This window comes from Pempheris klunzingeri, chromosome 14, assembly GCF_042242105.1.
Source record: "Pempheris klunzingeri isolate RE-2024b chromosome 14, fPemKlu1.hap1, whole genome shotgun sequence".
NCBI lineage: Eukaryota > Metazoa > Chordata > Actinopteri > Acropomatiformes > Pempheridae > Pempheris > Pempheris klunzingeri.
Genome location: NC_092025.1, coordinates 18,847,643 through 18,873,347, shown reverse-complemented (window position 1 = coordinate 18,873,347; position 25,705 = coordinate 18,847,643). Strand labels below are relative to the sequence as shown.

General features: G+C 41.6%; 3 protein-coding genes across 9 annotated transcripts in view; 2 read left to right on the top strand and 1 right to left on the bottom strand.

Moving 5' to 3' along the window:
* Positions 1–492: 492 nt before the first annotated feature.
* ppp2cab (protein phosphatase 2 catalytic subunit alpha b) lies at positions 493–8,964 on the top strand. Its single transcript, XM_070843100.1, has 7 exons — positions 493–781; positions 6,963–7,172; positions 7,270–7,443; positions 7,630–7,719; positions 7,947–8,108; positions 8,450–8,568; positions 8,808–8,964. Exons 1-7 carry the CDS (start codon positions 680–682, stop codon positions 8,878–8,880), a joined length of 930 nt encoding a protein of 309 aa, XP_070699201.1. The 5' UTR covers positions 493–679; the 3' UTR covers positions 8,881–8,964.
* A 2,255-nt stretch (positions 8,965–11,219) lies between these two features.
* Positions 11,220–16,479, top strand: skp1 (S-phase kinase-associated protein 1). Its single transcript, XM_070844225.1, has 6 exons — positions 11,220–11,332; positions 12,053–12,152; positions 12,334–12,407; positions 13,630–13,773; positions 15,429–15,569; positions 15,760–16,479. Exons 2-6 carry the CDS (start codon positions 12,056–12,058, stop codon positions 15,793–15,795), a joined length of 492 nt encoding a protein of 163 aa, XP_070700326.1. The 5' UTR covers positions 11,220–11,332; positions 12,053–12,055; the 3' UTR covers positions 15,796–16,479.
* A 2,340-nt stretch (positions 16,480–18,819) lies between these two features.
* tcf7 (transcription factor 7) overlaps positions 18,820–25,705 on the bottom strand; it is a 70,149-nt gene continuing 63,263 nt past the window's right edge. For 5 of the 7 annotated variants that reach the window (XM_070843494.1, XM_070843495.1, XM_070843497.1 and 2 more), the window contains 2 exons: positions 23,676–23,724; positions 18,820–18,985 (listed from right to left, as the gene is read on the bottom strand). In XM_070843494.1, the coding sequence (XP_070699595.1) occupies positions 18,918–18,985; positions 23,676–23,724 (117 nt within the window). In that variant the 3' untranslated portion in view covers positions 18,820–18,917. Of the gene's footprint in view, positions 19,010–23,675; positions 23,725–25,705 lie in introns of all 7 variants that reach the window. The other 2 variants (XM_070843496.1, XM_070843498.1) reach the window with 1 other exon arrangement.

The window sequence follows — 25,705 nt, the reverse complement described above, 5'->3', positions numbered from 1 at the left end:
ACACAACATACTCCACTGTTTCATTCAGCTGAGTCACATTTGCATATAGAAGTCTTTATATCGTTCCTGTTCCTTCCAGCACATGCAATTTCTCCCACTTTCTTAACCATCTTTCCTTCAGTCTCTGCTCAATGATGCTTTGATAAACCTAACTGAAAAAAGAACTATGTCATTATTGTTGTAGCCTCCTTTGCAATCTTATCTGCCATTTTCATTGCCTTTGATACCAATGTGTGCTGGTCCCCATACAAACACCACCATAGCACCCATTGTTTAAATATCTAACAATATTTGTTGAACTTCTACCAAAATGTGTGATCTGCTGGCTGAATGTCTGCAGCGCAAACTCACCTGTGAAGGAGCTCGTCAGCAGCAGTGCTTTTATTTTGAAAGTCCTAACCGGAACTGCGGCGTTTTATTGTGGAAAACTCGACGCAAGCTAACTTCCAGGGTGGATCTCCGTCTGACGTCTCTCCCTCCCCTCCCATCAGTTTCAATTCAGTCAAATCATAGCGACCTGGCAGCCAGGGCCAGTTACATGCGTCTTTTAGCAAGAGAGCAATTAGCACCGTCCGTGGCCGATTTGTGAGCTCCGGAAAAGGCGAGACCATCCGGGGGAGTCGTCTCCTGACCGACGTATCGGCAGACGAAACCGCAGCGACCGCGAAAACACACAGAAATGGACGAAAAGGCGTTTACGAAAGAAATCGATCAGTGGATCGAGCAGCTCAACGAATGCAAACAACTGTCGGAGGGACAAGTGAAAACACTGTGTGAAAAGGTGAGATATTTCAGAAAATGTCCTCTTCTGTAACCTCAACTTACTGTTACCGTCTCCTCTCTCCTCCCCGACGCCTTCCAGACATTCTTAAAATGGCGTCTATAGTGTACATTTCACTGCGCCGTGCGTGTGTTTGACTCTCACTGGGGATGTTTAGGCGTTGTATTTCGGACGCATTTGAATCGTTGCCCGTCAGAAATGTCTGGAAATGATGAATTACTCGCACATGCTGTCTGTAGCTGTGGGTTCAGCAGCCAGGAAAGGCTGGATTCAAGCCGCATAGCTCATTCACAGCCCCCTCATTCAGACCGTTAAAGCGACCTGCAGCAGTAAAAGTCCACTCAAGTTTTAACTACATGACCGCTTCATTACTGCACATCATGGCTAATGTCTGTGTCAGCATGTGCGTGGCAGGCAGGGGAAAGGAATGTTTGCTTCACACAACAACAAAAATCTTTGATTTTTCCATCGTTAGTCAGTTTATCTTAATGTTATGTGCAGTAATGGTTGACAAACTCCTACCTTACTGTGTATGGAAACATGCTGGTTAACTAAGATGTAGTTTAAAGTCATCTATGCATGTGTGCAACATGATTCATCACTCAAAAGTAGTCAGGAAAGCTATATTTAACTTCAGACCCCTGTCCTTCATCTAGCTTCATATTTACCCCCTTTAGTCAATAAGTAGTGAGAAAGGCTTTTTTTACTGGGCAATCAAGTTTACAGTTTTTAGACTTGAACACTTGGGGGTGGTGACTCTGACCTCTGAACCTTATTAATCCTGTTTCTGGTTGACTTATTCATGTTTTAGGACAGGTCACTGTCACATGTCATTTATAGCAGGGAACATGCAGTAGTGGTCATAATGCCACTTGTTTCTCACAGACAGTTTTTGTGGACCCAGAGGTTCAGTTGACCTTTTAGCCACTTCACTGGTGGCTGCTTGTTGCTGAGCCACGAACTTGATCTTATTTAACACTTGTTGTAATTCATGCCACTACAAACTGAACACATGGCATGTACTGTGTTTTCAGTAACCATGCATGTTCTTGCTCTGCTCCCGCCATGGCTGACAACTGGCCAACTGTGATTCTGCAGACTGAGCTGGAGCTTAACCCCAATCTCTCCTCGACGTCCTCTCTGCTCAGACCGTCTGCTGATTTCCAGCTCTTTAGATGTCTGGGTTAAACGGAGGAACGTCACCCATAGACTCCCTACGCAGTGTTTCATCACCTAAATGAGGTGTTAATTGTTTTCCAGAAAGTCTCACACTCGTCCAAAGTGCGTTAAATATTGTTGCTGCCTTATGCTGTGATCTGAAGGCACCCGTTTCTGGAGGAATTGACACCTCTGTGTCTGATTGGTGAACTGCCAGACTGTCAGTTTACGGTGGTTTAGTTCGCTGTATATGTTTGTGGTTTCCTATATTCATCTCTAATTTTCAGATTTGCTGTTAAGCTCAACCCCAATGACAGGCTAAATTTGGACAGATGTTTTTTTTATTGCCATTTGCCAAATGTGCTTTTCATTCCTTAGTGCAGCTCTGTCCCCCTCAGCTCGTAAAAGGCCTGAAAATCAAGGCCCACTACCATGTTTGGAGTGCTGTGCGCTGAAGGTTAATGTCATCTTTTTTTTCTATTTCTGATATGGTCACTTCCAGTTGTTAAAAATAAATTATTCAACCAACAGATTTCCTGTTGGGCCCTCTGTAAAGAAATATCAGTTTTTCACAGGCTTTTTTTCCAGCAGATATGTTTTGACACATTGTCTGTTTTAAAAGGCCGAACACTGAAGAACAGGTGAACATGTAGATGCAGGAACAGCTGAACATTTTTTTTTTTTTAATGTTGTTCTCCACTGTTTCCTCCCAAATGCAGCAAAGGCACCATAAAAGTAGTTGAGAGGAAAAAGGAAGGAAAAGTCACAGCCCATATGAGCTCATCAGCTCCAAACTACAGTCTACCTGCATCTATCCACCCATCCCCCTGTGACTGGTGTTAACAGTCAGCAGAGTGAACCTACACAGTCCTCCCTGATTTAAAAATAGAGGAGGCTATGATTGATTTTTGAGTTGCATCACAAACACAACCAGAACCATTGTTGTGAAGCGGATCAGAGTGTGTGACTCAGGATAGCACTGTTCCTTGTGACTCAGAGGCCGGCCGTCTCTGTTTTGGGATGTCTGTGGGTGTGAGGGAATGATATGTGCTATGTAGTCTGTCCATAGTCTTCTCATTTCGGCTCTCCAGCTATCTCAGAAAAAGGCTGAACGTCCCAGAGTTTCTGTTTGGTGTCCACTGTGCCGAGAGGAGAGAACAGTTAAGAGCTGTATCTTGTTTTTCATAATAGATGCAAATTTTTCCAGTTTTCAGCACTGCAGTATCCTCCCTCCTCTCAAGGCTTCAGATGTGTTTTTCAAGCATTTGTTTATAGAGTAGTGTCTGTTTGATCATTTAATAGTGTTGAACCCAGTTGCCATGTCTAAATTAAGTGACTGCAGACAATGCTCACTGGAAATTGGTTTTATGTTCCTGTCAATTACACAGAGTAAATTTGGTTAAATGCTTAGCACGTCCCTCAGACAGAGGCACATCCTTTCATGACCTTTTTGTTTTTTTTTCCTCCATTCAAAAATAAATCCTATTAGAGTTGCATAACCATTCAGACATTGTTTTCATCTAAGTTTGAAGCCCTGTGTTGGTTATATTCCTTTATGAGGTTATGTTTACTAACTATTTATACAGTTCATTTGTCTTGTCTTGAGTTAGGTAAATCATCTACCAAGTGCTTTACACATGATTGAATTCTAAAAGGCAGTAAATGTTGCAGAGCGAAGTAATGGGTCTGTACTGTAAATGGGAAATTTGACCAAGAAAGATGGGAAAGTTAAAATATGAGTTTAACTTCAAATATTAATGTTGCATGACATCACCCACAGAGTATCGGGATGATGTAAATATTTGGTCATATGGTGATAGCTGTCCCACTTTCTAGCGCAGAAGGCTTCTGTATGACCGCTGTTTACTTATAGAACTTAGTCAGTGCAAAGGTCCTTTCCAAATGATGGTTTGTTTTCCTAAAACAAAGTCTGATATAGTAAGTTAAAGGTCTCTCTGTTATCCATAAGGAGAGCAGAAATCCCAAGGTAGTTTAATAGTCAGCATTACAAACGGATATCAGATACACACAAGTATCTGAAAATAACGTGATTCCAGAGAGCACGTGCTATCCAAAATGACTGGTGAAGGGTTGACAGTGCATCTCAGCAAACTGTCATAGTAGAAAAGCTGACAAACACGGACACAATCTGACATCATTTGGTTGCTGACTTCCACTTCCACTGTGGTTATAGTGCTGCTGTCAGGAAGATGCTTAACATTTAACTACCATAAGCATATTGAGTGAGGTCATTGTTTGTGGTTGTCATTTTGCCCAGTCGTCAAGCTTAATTCCCTTTAAGTTGTCTCCATGAGAACCTTTGGACGTGTTTGACTCACTTTAATGGGATTATATTGCGGCAGTTAGGGAAAATGCTGACTTCACTTCTCAGCACTGGGCTAAGCAGTTTGTTGACTCTGTGGTGTCTGATGTCTTCGGCATAGCTGTAATCTGGGCCGAGGTTCCCTCCCTGCAGCCTCTCTGTGGCATTTCTGCTACAGGTGTGGTCTGTACTTTAGGGCGAGGTGCTTACGTAACCTCTGCCGTCATCCTGTTCATTCACAGCTGAACTGACATCCACGGTGCGAGCCCTGAGCTTCCGTCTCCTGGATAAACAGTTCTCTAAACACTAGGTGAGGTTATCGCTAAATCTAGGCTTAAATTGGGAGTTATGAAAGGATTATCCTGATACCACAAGCAGCACGTCACATTGAATGAGTTTGCGTCCATCAGTTTTATGTAATAGTTGATCAGATTGTTTTGTTACATGAAAGGATATTTAAAAGAATTAAAATCCATATGACTCATATCTGTCGTCAGTGCGTTGGACTCACTCAAAAGTGCACATGAACCAAGTTATAATCAGCTGAGCCAATGTAGGACACAGGTGATATCTGATGCGTCATTAAACATATTACACATACAGTTCAGTGTAAGGTTACAGAGCTGTAGGCCACTTACTGTATCATGCGCTGGCAAAGCCATACGTAGAGGATGTCCTAATGAATTATGGGTGGAAGGAATAGCACTTAAGGATATTGGCTTTGATTGGGTTGTTCTACTTTTCTTAAAACCTAGTGTCTGGTAGGTTTTCTCAGAGGAGAGTGCCGTGATCTAAATGTAAAATAAAGGTAATGGTTAATGATAATACAGCTTTCCCCAAATTATAGAGGATGTTAAATTTATGTTGCACTCAAATAAAATTTTAAACTGTTACGCAAGGAAATTGAAGGTTGAAAACGAGGATCAGACAGACTGGCCCACTTAAAATACATGTTTGTTTATTTTCACCGCGTCTCGGGAGGAGGGGAGGATGGAAATATAACTGCTCCACTTAAATACAGGCGCGTAGTTTATTAGGAGCCCTGGTCAATCTGTTATTCGCAGTCCACTCATTGAAAGGCCTCCTGTCTCATGGGTGTGTGTGTGTGTGTGTGTGTGTGTGTAATATAGGTCAGCGTTGTGCAGCACTGCGGTCTCGTCCCGGTCACTCTGGGTCTGTCTCTCTCTATCCCTACTGCCAGGGTGACGGGCCAACTACAGCGCTCTGTCATTGTCGGCTCTCTCACTCTAAGTTGGAAGGAGTGTTTACCCAAACCAGATGGGGGGGTGGCTTTCAAAGTGTCTGTCATGATAACAGTCGTATGAAACACAGAGGACACAACAACCCCTGCTCTCATGCTCCCTATTTCCATTGTCCACCCTTGCTTTGTTTTTGCAGATGCCTCACTCCATCTCTCATCTTACTCTATCTTCCATGCGGCTTAGCGTGTCAGACATGTCTGGTGGTCGCTCGGCTCAGAGCATTTCTCTCTCAGCCCGAGGATTTGGTTGCTTCAAAGCTCCTTAAAAGAGCTCATCCAGCTGACTGACCCCTTAGTCAGACCTGCCAAGCTAGACCGACTCCAGGAATAGGCCTTGTTGTGGGTCTCCAGATTTAAAATTGCTGGTAAAAGCTTTCCCCGCTATTTTTAGTTTTGTATAAAAGGGGCTAGTACTGGAAAAGGCTGCATAATCATCAGACACTTGCTTAGTGAAAATGATTAACAGAATGCTCACATACATTTTTAAATGGGAGAACCGAAACTTTTCCCACCATCTTGTTAAGACTTACCATGAGTTTACTGTGAAATGTCATACATGAAGTAAGAAGCAAAGCCAAATTTCGCCGGGTTAACTTTTCTCCTGCACCAGCTGATCCACGAATGGAAATCTGTTTGCGTATTTCATCTGTGTATGAGTATCTTTCTGTTTGTATTGAATCAGCAGAAAATGGTAACCAAGTGTTTCCTCTATAAACAGTAGCTGTAGGCCACATACTGAGTCATACACGGCTACAGCAAGTTTTAGACTATGCCATGATGAATTCTGGGTAGGATGACCAGTGTCCAAGAAAAATATGCCAGTTCCACTTCTGGATGTCATAGTTGACTGTTGCCACAGATCTCTTAGCCACAACAGAGACTTCTTAAAACAATAATCCGAGAAAACTAAATGTTTTTAGCTAGGGACCGTTTTTAGTTCTGTTTTTAGCTTTTGGGGCGTCACACTAGTTGATTTTTAAAATGTTGCAATGCAGCTAGAGCTGTCTTTCCAAGTGCTGCAAGGCATGCCCAAAGGAAACAACAACACACACACACACACACACACAGGCTTATTTCCTTGGTGAGATTATGTTGGTGGTGTTGGGGGTGGTTGTAATCACTTTGTGACATCTTAATGTTGGCCCCACTGGAGGCTGATGTGGAAATTGTGCAGAGAGGTCGGGAGGAAATTGTCCATTCCTGAAATAAAGATGGAGAACAAAGAATGACGTCGAAAATTACAGTGTATAGAGCGTGTGATTACAATGCAGGAGCACATGGATTTTTCTGCATTTCAATGAGTAAAACTCGGTAAAGCGGAATCGATATTTAAGCTGTGGAGACGTTTTAAGCCCATGTGGGGTTTTGTCTCCTCTCCAGTTTCTGTATTTCCCAATTTGAAATTTCACAAATGTGTGTGTTTTTTTTTTTTTCTGCAGGCAAAGGAGATCCTGACCAAGGAGTCAAACGTCCAGGAGGTGAGATGTCCGGTGACGGTGTGTGGCGATGTGCACGGCCAGTTCCACGACCTCATGGAGCTGTTCAAGATTGGAGGAAAATCTCCAGACACAAACTATTTGTTCATGGGAGACTACGTAGACAGAGGGTACTACTCTGTAGAAACCGTCACTTTATTAGTAGCACTTAAGGTAAGTAATCATTTTAGAAGTCCTCACATGTTTAACTTAAATCGACAGAAATAAAACAAGACTTAACATATGTCTCCGCTCTTTGCTTGTGTTTCAGGTACGCTACCGAGAGCGCATCACAATCCTCAGAGGGAACCACGAGAGCAGACAGATCACACAAGTGTACGGCTTCTATGACGAGTGCCTAAGGAAATATGGTAACGCCAACGTTTGGAAGTACTTCACAGACCTGTTCGATTACCTCCCCCTCACTGCCTTGGTAGACTCTCAGGTGAGAACACATGTGGGCTGGTTTCACAGATACCGTAGACCAAGCAACTACTGAACACTCTCTACTGTGACAGTTAAATGTCACATTGTAGAACGAACCCTGTAACATTATTGGTTTAATGATGTGACCGATACAGAAGCACTTGTATTTACCGCTAATACTGAAATGTTCCTCTTGTCCCTCCAGATTTTCTGCCTTCATGGAGGCCTGTCACCGTCCATAGATACTTTGGATCACATTAGAGCACTGGATCGTTTACAGGAAGTGCCACATGAGGTAAAGAGAATACTTAAATGTGTGTTTCAAAAGCAAAAACATAAGCTGCTTCATGATCAGTGACAGTAATTTAATCATGGCTAATACCTAAGAAACAAAGAAGTGTACGTACATATAGTCGTATGTATTTGCAGTTCAACATGACGGTGGCTGGTCAGGTCATCAACTGCAGGATTGTGTGTGTTTCCTTGCTAACGCACTCCTCCTCTTCTCTTGGTCCTTCGCAGGGTCCCATGTGTGACCTGCTGTGGTCAGACCCCGATGACCGCGGTGGATGGGGCATCTCCCCTCGAGGAGCCGGCTACACTTTCGGCCAGGACATCTCTGAGACTTTTAACCACGCCAACCGCCTCACACTGGTGTCCCGCGCCCACCAGCTGGTTATGGAGGTGAGTGTCTGCCCGCAGCATGTGTGCAGAGTCGCTGCATATCCGATGCAGAGGGTGATTTAGTTTGGGACGGGAAATTAGATGTATGTTCACAGTTTTCCTAGACATATATGAATTCTGGTATAGTTAAAGACTTTCTATGTTACAGTACATAGACTTCACAGCTACAGTCAAGAATTCATTTCATTTAAGAAATGTTCCGCTACAGAAAACAAGAGGACAAACGGTTAAATCACCAGCTAGCACTCATACCTTCTTCACAGACATGCTCATAGTTTTGGATTGTATTAGCGCTCTGTCCTGAATTCTACATCTCTGAATAATGCATCTGCTTCCCCCAGGGTTACAACTGGTGCCATGAGAGGAATGTGGTGACAATATTTAGTGCTCCCAACTACTGCTACCGCTGTGGCAACCAGGCAGCTATCATGGAACTAGACGACACCCTCAAATACTCATTGTAAGTGTAACAAAATACTAAGTACTGGAGCTGGAACATGTCATTTTGTGGATCCCTGAATGCTGAAGCTCTGCATGTTTTTCTTTTTTTAAATGCTTAAACACCTGAATGTGTAAAATTTGTACTTAATATAAATGATGACTTGTATGCATCGTTCTAAATAACGCTGAGGATTATGTTGATTATTACATTGCATATGCCTCAAAATAACAAATCTTTGTCTGTTTTCTTTTGACCAGCTTGCAGTTTGATCCTGCGCCTCGTAGAGGGGAGCCTCACGTCACTCGCCGCACCCCAGATTACTTCCTGTAAACTCTGACCTTTGACCCTTGTACAGTCAGGTCCAGTATTGCCATGATATACGACCTTCAACCGATAACAACATGAGTGAGGAAGGGGAGGGTGGGAGACTGGGGAGGGGGGAGGGAGGGGGGGCTACACAGCAGTGCACATTGTATATCCACACAAAGACCTATTTAAGCATTTCGCGAAAACAATGTCTGTGTGTCTATGAATGGACCAAAAGGTGTGTGCCATAATCATTACAATATTCATTGCTGAGGACTTGTATTGAAAATCTCCCTCACTATGTAAAAGAACAGTAATGTACCCGTGAAGCTGGACTGATGGCACCGAGGTCCAAGATGAAAATTTGCTACTTTAAATGCGGCTGTTTGAACCCCACATGCCATGGCTTATATTAAGGAGATCTGAACATGATCTGTATGCACTTTTGTAAATCTAAAGAAATGTAACATATGTCAAAAGATGAAAATTATTTCACACTACAGATGTTTTTCTTTCCTTTCTTTTTGATTTTTTTTTTTTTTTTTAAATTTACAAATAAAGCCCCCATCAGGCAAGTTTTACACAAGGTTTCTTTGTCCTGTGTAACTTTAAAGTAAAACCCTTCTTATGCAGTCACCCAGCTTGGTGTATATGATAGATGATGGAGTGTTCATCCACATCACCTCACTGACTCCCTCTGAACTACAGAGTCTGTATTAACTAAACCATTTGAATAATAAAGACAAAGGTGGCTCCTTGATGTCAATGTCTGACTGTCTTCTTTTCTTCTTATGGTGCTCAAATACTTTGACCTGAATGAGATGACAACTGGTGTTACGACGTGGCTCACAAGGTCCCTTTGACATGATTAATTTTGAATTTAACTAACTGGAAGTCTGCCAGTTTATCAGACAGTGAGTAGGTCAGCCACCAGACTGCAGGTTGGCTGGCTGTTCCACAATTTAGGAATTGGGCCAGGAGGCTTGTTTTGGAGAGGTTTTCACATTGATGACCTTCTTCCTCTTGGACAGTGTTACTGAAATGGAAACTAAACTGTCTCACAGCTACATAACCTATCAGGACATCTTTTTTTTTTTTTTTTTATCATTTCTTGATTCTAGATATATCAAATCTATCTCGCACACACCAACAGCAACATTTACCACCATCCTGCATGTTGTCAGTAAGAATTGTCAATACCAACAATTAAGATTTGATGTAAAATTAGTATTTTTTTTTAACCTTTTTTACTATAAAGTCCAAGTATTGGAGTGGTGGAAGTCTATAGTCTTAAATATTATAATTATCACACCCAGAAAGGTCATTTTCATGGTGGTCAGGATGTTTTGTGAGCACAAACACTGAATCAGTTAATGGTATTAATGGAACAAATGCTTATTGTTTAATGCATGTTATATACATTTGCCAAATGTTCCTCATGTTGTCTTTTATTTTACCGCTGCAGCTAAAGCTCTGTGCTGCTTGACATTGAGAATAAAATAAGAGCCACTACAAAAAAAAAAAACACATTTTATTTATGTAAAAAGCAGCAGTGATGCAGCATTTGGAAGCAGACTGAGGAGATATTTATACACTCAAACCAGGGGAATGAAAGCTGTGTGGGAGCACTTGAATGCACCATGGAATCAGCTGGAAGGGGGCTGTAATGAGGAGAAAGCGCCACTCCATGGTGAGTTTAAGAGTTTAAACACCCAATCACCCTTTTTATTACATAAATAAAGAAAACATTTACACTGTGATTGCACATCACTGGTAGGACTAAATCTAAGTTAATGCTGAATATTTACAGGCTGTATTATTTCGTAGTTTTACTGTTACATTTTTCTGAAAATCGTTTTTAAAACTGAAAATAATCCATCATAAGATAATTATTATTCATCTAATTGCTAAATTGTTGGAGCTGGGCATCTAAGAATGTCACTACATCTTATTTTGTATATGACTGCAAATTAAACTTGATTTGATATTAATCTAAATTAACATAATGTAATATTATATCAAAACACCCAAATACCTATAGTTCTTTTAAATCAGAGCCAGAATCAGTTTAGCTGAATATGGGAACACATCTTTATTCCCATGAACACACAGATTCAGATAAGTAGTGATACGCATGCATTTCAGATTTTAATGAATAAACCAGAATGTCAGCCAAAACAATACAAATGACGTTCAAGCTCGCTGCACACAGATTAATTATTTACTGTGTCAAATATTAAGGTTGAAAAATGTAAACGGGGTAGAATATCAGCAGCCTTCATACGGACGCCCCCCCTGTGCTGTTTTTTTTTTTATTCCTCCAGCATCTGACAAAGCCTCCGACAGCCTCCGGGCGGCAGCTCACCAGGTTGATCCAGAGACTTCCAGCCGCCGTCGGTGCCTCCGCGTCTGTCAGGCCCTGCTGCTGTTGACTACAGAGGAATCTCACCTCTGGATCTGAGTTAAAACATTTAAGGTAGGTGGCTGTGCGAAGCGGACTGTGTTCTTTTAACAGGCGGATTTTGATGTTTTTTTTTAAATATTTTGTTTACATCGTTGTTTGAATTCCCTGAATGTGGTTGCTAAGAGGCCTCACTGACCTCGCAAGGCGCTAGCGCAACGTTAAGCTAAGATGCTAGCGTTGCGCATGGTAATGCTAGCTGGTTAGCTTAGACGCTAACCTGCATTATTCTTTTGGTTGTAAAAAAAAACACACACACTGGGTGGGTTGTAGGTAGAGTTTAACACGCTAACACGATTTTTCGTTAACTGGCGACCACCACTGTAAATTGTTATCAAAGGAAGGCAAGCTAGCTAGTTGGTTAGCATTACCGTGTTTAGTCTGTGGGTAGCTACATGTAACGTTATCGTTGGTTAGCTTGAACGTAGCAGTATCTTGCTATTAAAGCCCACACAGGTAACGATAATATATGTTTATATTCATACTAGCTGTATCGTTACTGCTGTTGGTAGCTTAGTATTAACTATGTGTAATCTGTTTTTGTAGGATAACAGACTAGTTTACAACCAGCTAGCCATCACGTCAATATTAGCGTTAGCAATAACCAAACGTATAACTAATGTCAGCTAATGCTAACGGGAATGTACTTTGTGTAACGTATTTTGTACAAATCTGTCCATGCAGCTGTGTTTTTAATAATAATAATAATAATAATCTAATTGTTTTACTCTACAGATAATGCCCACAATAAAATTACAGAGCTCCGATGGGGAAATCTTCGAGGTGGATGTTGAGATAGCTAAACAGTCTGTCACCATCAAGACCATGTTAGAAGGTAAGACTTTAAATGGTCTCAAACTTTTGAGTCCATTGTGTGACTTCATGATTTATCTTGTGTGGTATCTGTTTTTTTTTTAGCTTTGCATCATTGTAGGGGCTGTGCTTTTGTAGCTTAAATGCACATTTTGGTAGATATATAACAGACTAATGTATGATATTCTTTGATTCTTTGATAGATTTGGGAATGGATGATGAAGGAGATGATGATCCAGTTCCCCTCCCCAATGTGAATGCTGCCATCCTCAAGAAGGTACAGAACACACACACACACACACACACACACACACACACACACACACACACACACCTATGATGATCAGCATTTGCAGTATTGTTTGTTTAATGTGGTTTTGTGTTGTAGATGACAAAATGATTGAAATTCACAGATGGCCTGTGCTAATGGAAAAACGTTGCTTCAGTAGTTTTGGTGTTTTTTGCATGTGTTGGCCATCAGAATTTCTTAATTTATTTGTGCCATAAACTGAGATGCTGCTATTAAGGCAAGTAAACTAGAAACACAGTGAAATTTATATACACCTACTGTTCACTCAGTTGCCATTAAAACTAAACTCTAAAAACAACAATTTTTTTTGTGTTAATTGAACCTAACTAATTTTAGAGCATGCAGTTTGTGGTGCTGTTGAATTGTACTGTGAAGACTGACAGTTTCTAATATTCTTGATGGGTAGACAAAAAAAAATCAAACCCTTCTCAGTTTCAACAACTGAACATGTCAGCCTTGTTGATGGGAGGATTTATCCCAGGGCGAGGGTTTAGGTTGTGTTTTATGCTCCCATTCAGTTAGGATTTATTTCACACTGATAAATACAAAGCATAAGAAAGAAACATGAAATTACACGTGAGGGTGTGGTAGAAATCCGTAACGGCTGTAATGGAAAAACTACACCCAAAAAACACACTACAGTGTTGAATACAAATAAGTGTAGAAGTATAGTTAATATAGTCAATACAGAAATATAAAATTACAATTCATTAGACAAGATAACTCCATGATATCATGGCTATCTCATTTTTTACTGCACATTTATCACATGCAGAAGCACAAGCTATTTGTTTCCTCTTGCCCTTGCTAAATTGTTGTTGCCAGTAAACCAACTAATCACATTTGTGGGAGCAGAAGGCGGTGGTGTTGTTTTTTTTTTTTCCCCCCTCTTCGACAAGCTTGTGCTTGTGCTTCAGAGCTACAGTTAGATTTTCTCCCTCATAACGCAGTCGATGAACTGGAAATCATGCTGTGTAATGATGTTCAATTGATTTTGTCCACATGTTTCTAATAACAGTAAACTCTGTGGTACTTGTCAAAGTGCAGCAGTTGTCGCGTGGTGTTTTAACCCTTGTGTTCCAGTTTTGAAATGCAGTGCTAGTGGTGCCATATACTGTATATTTAGCTAGTTATGACCACTGTAATGCACTACCTTGATAAAAATGGTGTGTGTGTATTTCTCTCTCAGGTGATTCAGTGGTGCACTCATCACAAAGATGACCCTCCTCCACCTGAGGATGATGAGAACAAGGAGAAGAGGACAGATGACATTCCTGTATGGGACCAGGAATTCCTCAAAGTGGACCAAGGCACCTTGTTTGAGCTCATTCTGGTAAACACGCTTTACATGACATCACATTTACTTTACATTGACCCACATTCAGGACAAGGAGGGTGACACTGACCTTACCTACACCCTCTGTCCTCCAAACCAAGTCCCTCACCTGAACTTTAACATTGTAGGGGCTCAATTCTCTGGGGAAAAAACTGGTCTGCAACAGTTTTAATTTATTACTTTGTACAATTTTAGTTAATTAACAGATTTCTGCCCCAACATCAACAGACAGATGCCCACTAGAACAGCAATTATAGCAATATTCAAACAAAAATGTGTTTGTTTGAACCCACTGAAGCAAATTAACACAGGTTAAAGCAATTTGGCACTAATACTTTTGGCCCAAAAACACCAATCATCAGCCCAGTGCTGTGATGTGGACTGTGTTACAACTATATGATGAATACAAGATACTGTCTCTAATGTCGTCACGATGGAAAATATAACAGGGGCTTTTAAAAGGATCATTCAAAATGTGACATCGGGGAGAGATCGAATTATTTGGTAGCTCTTCCAGAAATAATTGAGGTGGCTTAACAAAAACCCTCCATACTCGATCTGGCTCTTCGGATTGCCAAGTGGTATTTCATAATGTCATAATTTGATTTCTGAAGACTTTCACTTTGACATTCCTTTTATACAAAGTGCTCTTTGCAGGTATTTTGTTTTGGTGCCTCTTTTTGTCACCAACTTTTAAAACTGACTGCACATTTCTCTTGTGACGCTCTGTTCCTCTGTGGCAGTTTTATTTAGTTAACAAATGAACGTCGGCAGCAGCCAGATGACTGGTGGTTAGAGGGGCAGGACTTTAAAAAGAAGGTTTTGGGTGAACAATCACAGTGAGAGATCTTGGACTTTTAATAGATTTTTATTTTCTCTTCTGGACAGCGTGTGAAGAGAAACTAGGCAGAGCATGTGAAAGGAAACCCAAGCAGAGATTGTGAAATAGGTACAGGACATGCAGCGGGCTTCCAGGAAGTGAAATACAAGTCGGAGTCACTTGAGTTGGTCGGCCCCCTCTCCAGCTGTTTCCAATGTGTTTACAAACTAGAGGATGCTGAGGAGTGACGAAGGAGTTCAGTGGGGGGGCTCCCTTCCATATGAAAATGAGAGGCTTTATCGGTGATCAACCAGTGGTCTATGTAAGGCTCAACAGGTATTACAGGATGGGAAGTGGAGCTGGGATTATGGTCAAAGTCAATATCACAATATTAAGTGTCTTTACATATTTCTATGTATACAAACTTGGATGTTGGACAACAGCACTTTGTTAAACGATATAAAACAAAAATGGCTGACGTGTGATCACAACCTCCACACGCGGTCTGAGTGAGCCGATGACGTTGCACCTGGCATGTTAAGCCCACACCAATGCAGCTTCTGAATGTTTGAATTCAGAGCTGTTTCCTGCTTGTACTTGCCTATAGTTCATCCACATTAAAGCTGGACAGTCTGAAAACCCCCCAGTAGTGAAAATCACCAGTAGCCTCGTACACTGGTGTCCCTGAGAGTAATGCAAAGCACTGGTGGCTGGCTGCTCTCGTACCTGTAAGTGCTGATATGTTACTTGAAATGCGAAGATGTCGGATGGTCCTCGCAGCCTTTTTCTCACCGCCGCTCTTCTTCACGCCACCGCTGTGTTTTCTTTTCAGGCCGCCAACTATTTGGATATCAAAGGCCTGTTAGATGTCACCTGCAAGACGGTGGCCAACATGATCAAAGGCAAAACCCCGGAGGAGATCAGGAAGACTTTCAACATCAAAAATGATTTCACAGAGGAGGAGGAAGCCCAGGTAGCTATTCTATCCATCACCTGTCTGCCAGAAAACAAAAAGGTCTCATATATGAATTAGGAGAAATGAGCCGATCACTTTGCAGTGATCAAGATAATAAACTCTTTAATTCTGCATGAGATATCGCAGCTTTGACAGAAGCCCTTCGCACATTTTTGGAAACTCAGCCTGTTTTTGCTGCCGTCCACAGGTACGCAAAGAGAACCAGTGGTGTGAAGAGAAGTGAAGGGGAAGCTCCTGCCAACACTACCACACTGAATAGGAATTGTCCCTGCTAACTGGTTGCACTGGCGTTGTTCATACTTGTCAATATTTACATTTAGTATATTTAGAGCCACATGCCCCCCCTCCTCCCATTCCCTCAATTTCTCTATACCAATAGCATGACCATTTTATTTAAATTTGCTTGTGTGTTTCCATTAATTTAAATAAAAAAAGCTCTTGTGTTTCCACACACATGCAGTGTATTCACATTAAACACATAGTCCTGGTTTCATGGCTTTGTAACCCTAACGATTAGGCGGTCCTTTCGTATTTTCCCTATTAATCGCTATGGTTGTCTTTTTTACTGGACATGTTTTTCTTTTAGGTTAATTGAATAAAATGGCTTTTTTGACAATGGAAACGAGAGGGTGAATATTTTATTTTTGCTCTGTAAATGCGTGTGTTATGTGAAACAATGTTAAGAGGACGGCCTGTTTTGAAGGAGAAGAGAAGACTGAGGTGGAATGATGTTTTCTGCATAATGTCCTTTGGACTCGAAGTACTTGTGCATTGTCACAGCATTGGGTAACTCATTCCTAATTCACGTTGTACTGAATTGGAAACTTTTCTCAGATAAGCTCTGATGCTGGCTTTTGGGGATGATCAAACGTATATTGAAGGAGTAAATAAAATGCATAAAAAGGTTGATGTCTGTCATGTCTGATTTCAAAGTACCAGGTGCCGACGAGCATCGGGACAATTTTATTTTATTTTAAAGGGTCATCTTTCTGAAAATGTCCTTAAGTACAGTAGACATGGACAAGATAGTCAAAACACTTTAATACATCAAACAAAAACAAGTAATACATCAGAGGCGTTAAAAAATACAAAGGACGTGTCCGAGATGTTGCCACTACTGTTGTGAACATCCTCAGGATAAAACAAGCTATTTCTAGCACAAGAGCTCTCTCTGCTGGAGGAAAACTGTTTTGCTGTACAAAAGCTGAGCCTACACTTTGTCCACAGCATCGTAAGCTGAGTTTAAAGCTGCAAGCAGAACAGTAAATTAAAGCCTTTTTAGTCAAAATCTATTTTTGTTACATTTAAGTTGGAACATGCACTGATTGAGAACACAAGATATCATTTGATGCCGCAGTAACACTTGACCAAGTAAAAAGAAAGATTCTGCACAAAGAGGACAAACACAAAATGTATTGCTTTAAGAAATGGTAGAAACAAAAATGATTTTTTTTTTGGTTATTTCTCGTATTTTTTTTTTTTTTACATAAAAACATATAAAAGTTTAATTATAATAGGGAATTCCAACATTTATAAAACTTTACAACACAATGCAATATAATAGTACCCATTTGGTCTCATTAGTTTACGGAGCTGCAAAAATGTTCAGTCAAAAGAAAACTGCCAAGAGACGTACAAAAGAATCCCTCTAGTTTTTCTCTGAGGGTTTCACCACCAGCAAAACATCTGACCTTAAAATCATAGGAGATTCATACAAAAATACAAAAACTTAGGAGAAAACGGAACGAAAATGTAACGGTTCATTTGGCGAGAGACTGACAGCCTGAAAGTGCCTAAAAGAAGTGATGTAACTTGAAGTTAGCGATTCTGTCATTCATAATTATGAGACTTTTTTTTTTCTCTGCTGAAAATCATTTTTTTGTTTACATTTTGTGGAAGGGTCTGCACAGGTAGTCATCGAAATGTTTGCAAAATGGAATGAAACTGAAGTCCAACTGTTTACAAAATGGCAGCTAAAAGAAGTCAGTCCCTCTCTTTAGAGCTGAGGTTCTGCTGGTCAGGCTGGCTGGTTGTTGGTCTCTGCTCCCCTCTGCTTTGTTCTGAGCGATGCTTTTGGAAAATGTGTCAAAGTGACGGCTGATATGTAAAAGGATGTGTAACAACACTGACATCTGGTGAGGAGTCTGTTACCTCGGTGCTCTCTCACTCTCTCTGACCTGCGCCTCGTTTTTAGGCCTCTGCTGATGTAGCTCATTTACTATAATTGTGTTTGTGATTGTCTGTGAGGTCAAAGCACAGGGTCAGCTGTAAAAGCAGAGCACCGGGAGACTTAGTTTTATTTGTAAAATGATTTCTCGGTAGGCCAGAGCTGTCCTCCAGGCAAAACTAGTCGCTGCAGCAGATGGAGCCAAAGAACCGCAGGTTTTCAGGCTGCAGACAGATTCTGCCTCCGGTGCAGGTCTGCCTCCGAACAACTGGAGCTGCTGGTGACAGTCACCAGTTCAGGAGCTGGACCCCCCCCCCCAGGCAAAGGCTTCTCTTCTGAATGACCATTTAACCTCACTGACAGACTCTGCTGCGTTCAGGTTCTCCTTGTCAACTTCTTTAATGTCATGACCAGCAAGCTCTTCTCACAAAACACCAAACTGGAATGTGTTTGATAATATTTCTAGGTTAATGACAAATGCTAATCTTGTGAACACGTCCAGGCGAACAAATTACCAGTGACAACCTGAACCACGAATCTACCAAATGTGATGTGTTTTTATTTCCATACATTCATGTTGACAAGGATGGTCTGAATGCTTGATTAAAGAACTGACTGTTTGAGATGGTTAATGACTCTGGAGGGTCCAGCCTCTGAACTGTTGGTGCCGTCTATCACCAGGGAACGAGGGATGGCTTCCCCTTCATCACTCCTATTTCTTTTCAATCAAACAAGGAGGACAACAGATATAGACGGGTGTGAGAATGAAGGCAGGTGAGGGAGATGATCTTTATGGCTCTGGAGGAAGCGGAGGTGAACGGGGTCTGGGATGGGAGCGGACCCGAGCGATCACTGAGTCTCTGTTAGCACTTTGAGAGAAAGTCCCGCGGCCTTGGCGGCTGACAGCGCCGTCGTCGAGCTGTGCATCTGCTTGCCGGACAGTTCCAGGTTTGTGTGGGGGTGTTTGGCTGCGGGCTGACGCAGGTCGCCGCGCTTGCCAGCAGGCTGCTGCAGGGGTAAGCGTGTGAGCGTGCGTGTGTGTGTGTGTGTGGGCGGAGACATGGGGAGGCGCGTCGATGGGGAGGTGGGCGGCGGGGAACAGCCCGGGGAGGAGGGTCGCTGGTGCTGGTACAGGCGGTGGCGGGAGGGGGTGGGGGAGGGGGGAGAGTCTATAGCACTTAAATCTGAAGAAGTTGGGCTGGGGCAGCCTCCTCCTTGAAGGTAGCGAATGCACTTCTTTTTCCTCCTAGGGACAGTCAGAGAGAGTTATCTGTGAATAAAGTGTGGATGGTAAACGTCAGCAGGCTTCAGTGAAGATGCATCATTCACACCGATGTCAATGAACAGGGACACACATGGTCATAATGAACAACGGGAAAGTATTAGTGTCGATCTAAATAACATCTGTATATGTAAATGTAACGTCCAAAACAACACAAGTCAATTTTCAGAAATTCTATCCTCCAAACTAATTCTTTTCTAGATATAAAAAAAAAAAAACAAGCAGTTGAAAATATTGCTAGTGTGAGAAATTACCAGATCGTCTGTAAAGAAAATAAAAAATAAAAATATATATTTGTGGATTTCAACATTTTGGGAACTGCGCTTACTTGCTTTATTTCCAGGAATTAGATGAGTAAATGGAGAACGTGCTTATGTCTGTGCTACATCTGCATCAACTAGAGCCTGGAGACACTTAGCTTAGCTTAGCTTAGCATAAATACTGGAAGCACACTAGAACCAACTTCAAAATGACACCCACCAACACCTCTAAAACTCGATCTGTACAAAATCACCACAACAATTTGGGGTTTTGGGGAGAAAGAACACGCTGGAACCACCGTGACCTCCTTAAGTCTTGTTGTGACCTCGAGCGTGAGGTTTCCCACCGCTTCCAGTCCTCATGTTAAGCTAAGCTAAGCTAAGCTAATGGCCTCCAGGCTCCAGCTCCACAGTTCACATTGGAACTAAGTGATAATGATCCTTTCATTCAACGTTTGGCACGAAATGAAGTAGAAACAGTACATAAATACATAATTTATTATTTGAGAGCAGGGAATACCACTCATATTTATAATTTACTATAATACTGCTGTTTTTTTTGTGCTATTTGTGGTAAACAATTAGAATTCAACTCAAACGACCTTGTGGAGTTGACACAGGGTCCTTAACGTCATAAGCATCACTAAAGTAGTAGTTACTGCTTAGATATTGCATTATACAGGCATTATGTGCATTAATCTCCTGGTTTGCACCAAACACGAGTGGTGTGCTGTGCTTTGTAAGGTGTTATACTTAAAAGCAGACTTGTGTACCACTGAGCGCAGCATCAAAGCAGTTAACAGGATCCCATGAACATTACCAGAATATGATATGAGTCACCAGGTTTAACCGCAAGGAAAGGCGCTAGGCCATATTTAGAGAGAGACAGAGAGAGAGAAGGAGAAAGGGAGGAAGACAGCAGTAGAAAGTGACTTCTAAATGTCAGAGTTCACCATCAAAAGGCGCCTGTTACCACATTGCATGAATGGAGAAAGTTGAAAGCAGATGGGCATGAGAACGCCGTCAGAATGCAAACTGCAGGGAGTGTGTGTGTTGAGCTGTGGTGATAAGGATTTGCTCTAACCACATTCACCCCCCTTTGTTCTCTCAAACCGAAACACACACACACACAAACACACTCTAAGATTTCCATGACGTGATGGTGGGGAAGACGACCGGGCTGCTACAGTGCTGTGGTGGTAGAAGCTTTTTCTGCAGAACCGCACAGATTCCTGACCTCTGCAGCGAAGATGTTGACTTTCGTCAACTGTAAATCCGGCTGTGACTGAAACAGAGCAGGCTGAAGTGGTGAAAGGGCTGCGCCTGATGATTTATATTGTTCTATTACCATGTTTCTGCTTTACGAGGAAAGAACACTGACTTACTTGAAATTTTGAGAAAAGGTCAGGGAAAACACCTGATCATTGTTGTTGCTGTTGTACTAAATAAGCCTTTGGTAGGTCTGGGTGCACGGCTCAGGCAGATAAATAAATCTAACACTCTGAGTTGTCGGGGTGCTTGATCACTAAATTAATACTCTGTAAACCAAGTTTCCTGTTTTACTTTTATTACTCCGGGCTCAGACCCTTTGCTCACGCAGTGGGAGATTCCCAGCTTTAGTTCATAATTACAAGCGAGAGAGAAACGTTTGGCAACGTTCGCTACATCACAGGTGTGGAAAGTTAGTATTAATTGCTGATGGTTATGTTAGAAGTACTAACAAGTTGTACGTTCAGTGATTGTAACGGCTTCATGCTGAGTGTTTTTTAGTTCCAGCAGAACTCTTCTGGCCTTCGCCTGAATTTACATGTTGCAATAACAATTTGATTGTTTTTCCTTGTAGGAATGTCGGACTTTTAGGCATTTTACAACACAAACTCATGTGAATTCATAAATCTGTCAGAGCATGTTAGGAGCTGCCAGCAACAAAATAAAAGTTGCAATGCTGATTTAAATTTTCGCCAAAAAAAGGTGAAAAAGTGAAGACATATTTGTCCACTGACATGAAGGTATGTTTTTGTTTCGATTACTAGCTCAGCAAACACTCTCTGACAGCTTTTCTATTGAGTGGTATTTCCCTTTAACCACTTTACCTTTACAGGGCCTGTATGATACGCTGCATTTATTCTAAACAGAGGTGGAGAACACAAACCACCTTTAACCTTTAAGGCGACACCTCACGGTTAAAAAAAAATGATGAAGCAAGAAAAAAAAAAACCTGAGGCAAATGTTTTTTGTACATCTGCAATATCTAATGTCCTTTAAGTCAAAGGACACATCTTTTTTTTGGACCTGACAAGATTAATGATCCTGGAACAGTAATTCTGAGAATGAATCATTACATCGTTGCGCTGTTGTTTCTTATCTAAGGGGGGGGGGGATGGAGTGCAGGTATTTTTTTAGATGTTCTGATACTTTTATTGAACTGTGAAATTGTCTCTACATTGAATTTCTTTTATTTCTATATAACTACGTATTTATGGCTATAATGACTCAGTTTGCAGAGCAGCAGGTTAGTGACAGACAGCATGCAGAGCTAAGGTTGGATTCTCAAACATTCTGTGAGGGCAGAGCTCGTAGCGAGGCAGAGATAATCTCATTGGTTGAGTTTATCATCAGTGGGTGCAGCTTGGTAGCCTCATCAGGTAGTAACATCATGAAAAGGTATGAGGGGATTAAACTAGAATTATAATGCCTTGTGAACTTGGTTCAGAATGGGGAGATTATTACTACCTCAAGAGCAGCTCTGCCTGTGAGAAATGTTTGAATAACTAAGACCCCACCAGAGGGAAATGATGCGCTGATGGACAGATGGTTAAATGGGGGGAGAGATGAGGAGTCTGTTGGCCCACAGCAGTACGGTGCCATGGATAAGGTACGGTGGATGTTTGGTACACACCTGCAAGGACCGCACCAGTCCGTTTGTTGGTTGAGGCCGAAGCGAGCCCGGCATTTCTTAGGAGAGCCCGGGTCTGAGCACAATGCACAGCATGCACAAAACCAGAAGGAGGAAAAGCAACGACAAGAGAGGGGCAGAAGGAGAGCAAAAAGGTTAGAGGGCGAGGACAGAGAAACACTGAAAGGACGAAAGAGACACAAGAGCTTGTCAGGGTGGGAAAAAAAGCACCAACAGGGCAGTCCATTCAGAGAGAGCCGTCAAGTCAAACTGTTAGTAGCCGGTTACAGCAACAACCACCAGAATAACCCAACACAAGCACCATGTACACACACACACACACACCATGTGTCTTAGTGGGGACTTTCCATTGACACAATGTATACTGTAACTAAAGAATACTAACCTTTCAGTGAGTCCAACCCTAACCATCACCATACAGATGTTTTAACACTTCTTGTTTCAATCAATAACAACAACATAGTCTAAAAAGACATTTTTCTCTTCATGGCTCCAGCAAAATGTCCTCACAAGACACTCTGGACCCCACACTGTGAGTGCACTCACTCTTTTTGGGCCCCATCAAGTCAGTAATACGACAATACACACACACACACACACCACACACACACACCACACACACACACCACACACACACACACAAAACTTAGTTAGACACAGAGAGAGACTCAGCCGTGCTGCGACACTCTGTTAGTTAAGGATTTTAATAAGATTTCCACCCTCTGGCACAGACACAGTCTTAAACTGCTTTATCTCAGGGAAATCCATAAAATACCCTTTACTGAATCTCTATTTGAGGCTGGAGTTGGTTCTGATATTCTAAAATAGTGAAATCCTCATCACATCTGTATTTGAAAATAAGATTTTATGTCTACATTTTTCATCATGTCATGTTTAGCTTTAATTCAGGAGGAGCACTGCACTCATGCTTGCATTAGCTTATTGGCATCATTCACACCATACAATTAGTTATTCTGACATTCACATTTTCCCACCAACGTCTAACATAAAACACCAGCGATGCCTGCAAGACATTTCAGATTCGCATCATTTATATTTGGAATGTTACCAAGTAGCGTGATAGCATGTGCTCTCACGTACAGTAAATGATCTGCTTTAGACTTCTGTGGGTATGTTTTAGTTGGCTAAGAGAAGAGATGGGAAACTATCCTTTGATGTGGTGAAGGAAAAGGGGAAATGCCATGATGTCTGACATTTTAAAACTTTAACAGTTAAGACCAGGACATTAAGTTTTGTACACAACGGTTTATAATTCAGGTTACGTGGAAAGCAGAGTGGGTGGGTGGTTTTGACGTTAGAGACACATCCTGCCTCAAAGACACCAAGATGTTGTGCTACAGAGCACCGACGCAAGTTCGAGCTCAACTGAATTCTCACAAAGACTGCGGAGTTGACGCATATTCATATAGTGAAACATGGTATCATGTCGTCTACCTGACAAGAAAAAGGTCTTTACCTGTATTGGAGTCCTGCAGCTTCTCCCTTTTTCTCCTCTTCTTCTTGCCCTGTCAGAGAAAAAAAAAAAACCCAACAAAATCCCTCCAATTAGTTATTTGTTTTGTCTGCTAAGGCCTCCATAAAGAATTTCTGGATTCCTCTTTGCTTTTCAGGTTAGCTTAGTGTGTTTGTTGACTACCCTCGAGTGCAATCCCCCTTTGAGAGTGATGATGAGAGAGAGTGTTTATGATGAAACAAATTCCCAAACAGTATTCTTTTATCAACAGATATCTGCACCATATGAATAATTGGGTTTTTTTTTTAATGTGACATTTACAATCATTTTAAATTTAAAAAAAATGCAAAGTTGAAGCAGCAACCAGGTCAGGCAACCCTCTCTAACGCTCTACAAAAGCAAGGAAAAGCAAGAAAGATGAAGAAAACAAGAGAATACGTTGAATAGCTAATGTCATTGTCTCAAATTCATGTAAAACATGATGTGTCGTTGCCAAAAGTAATCTGTGAAAACATCTGAGACACTGTAAAATTCTGCTTTAAAGGGCTTTTAAACATTTATGGATCACTTCGTGTCAAAAAGTTCTCCTTTTGGTATTTGTAGTGATATTTCATTATCTCCAGGCTGACTGTAATGCGTGACTGTTGAGGTAAACATCAGAGTTGTTCACACAGATCCGATGATGGTGAAGTGAGGCCTCATATTTGGGTGAGATGAAGGATGTGGGTACAGAAATCTACCGCCTACGCTTCGATGTCTGCCCTCCTCGGCTCGCTGTCAGCATTGTCTATGTGGTTACAACAACTCCTCTTGCAACTGCACCTTTCTGAAGCTCTGTGTCTGTGGGCGTACGTGTGTTTGTGTGTGTGTGTGTGTGTGTGTGTGTGTGTGTGTGTGTGTGTGTGTCTGTGTGTGTGTGTGTGCCTATACTACATGTAGGTTTTTTTAGGACTCGGAGGAGAAGCCCTCCACAGCTGCGGGGGCGATATGTGGAACTTCATTTCCTGTTATGCTAGTGAGTCCAGTGACTGTTTCTTTGTGTTTTTTTTAACCCCAGGAAGAGAGCAGAGTGAGCAGGGTGATGGGGAGCGACAACCAAGAAGCCCTAAATTCTTGTAGATATGTCGTCATTACAGAAGTTGTTCTTTTCTATACAGCTTATCAGACTCTGTTGTCCCAATCTGTTGCGGGGAGACAATGAATTTACCTTTGCAGCTGCCGAACTATTGCAGAATGATCACAGGATTTGTTTTATGGGACGTAAAGTGTAATGTGTTCCTCTCATTAAAAATAAGTGAAAAGGTTTGACTCACAGTGATGTACAGTATACTTAAGTAACCTGCACTGCACAGTAAAACAAGCATTGCATCTGTCAGTAAGCCACCATGTGTGGTTGATGTGTGCATATACAGTAGTACTTAGTCGAGGCATTTGTCCATATGAACTAATCAAACAGCATCCAGTGTTATGCTTTGCTGAGCCGCTTAGAAAATGCTAAAAGCTACATGCATATGGCAATAGCTCTTATACCTCTGGTCACAGTTTACTAGAGCTCTGGCTTATAACATATTAACAACATCAAAAGATTGTTTTTTTTCTATGAGTAGCGTTGGGGCTTTTATTTTGAAATCTCTACTCAATACACTGGCATCATCTTGTGCTGCTCTGTCAGTTTAAGCATTAAAATGAGAGATGAAGACCAAATGGAGAATGACATTAGAACTGAATCAACGTGCATGCTTGTGGCACGAAGCACTCGTCCAGGTGTTACCGACATGTTATAAACCACAGCCCAAGATAAGCGTCACCATAACTCTGGCGTCATGCCCGCTCGTCAACAGAGTTCAGCTCAGTCAGACGTAGAGAAACAAGACAGTACAGCAGAGAAAAGCGTTAACAGGTGACCACTCTGACAAGTTCCTAAAATGACTGAAAAAGCAGCTTCTGTTACGACCAAAGCCTGAAATTCGCCTGATTATGACACAGTTGCGTCATGCTTTTTTGGTACAAAAGATTTACTTAAACCTACAATT

What these genes read in the sequence shown, in the direction of transcription:
- ppp2cab (XM_070843100.1), top strand. Translation starts at nt 680, where the DNA reads ATGGACGAAAAGGCGTTTACGAAAGAAATCGATCAGTGGATCGAGCAG. An exon ending in CTGCCTTGGTAGACTCTCAG is followed by an intron (nt 7,444 to 7,629) that starts GTGAGAACACAT and finishes TTGTCCCTCCAG; the next exon opens with ATTTTCTGCCTTCATGGAGG. An exon ending in GACACCCTCAAATACTCATT is followed by an intron (nt 8,569 to 8,807) that starts GTAAGTGTAACA and finishes TCTTTTGACCAG; the next exon opens with CTTGCAGTTTGATCCTGCGC.
- skp1 (XM_070844225.1), top strand. Translation starts at nt 12,056, where the DNA reads ATGCCCACAATAAAATTACAGAGCTCCGATGGGGAAATCTTCGAGGTG. An exon ending in CATCAAGACCATGTTAGAAG is followed by an intron (nt 12,153 to 12,333) that starts GTAAGACTTTAA and finishes ATTCTTTGATAG; the next exon opens with ATTTGGGAATGGATGATGAA. An exon ending in ATGCTGCCATCCTCAAGAAG is followed by an intron (nt 12,408 to 13,629) that starts GTACAGAACACA and finishes TTTCTCTCTCAG; the next exon opens with GTGATTCAGTGGTGCACTCA.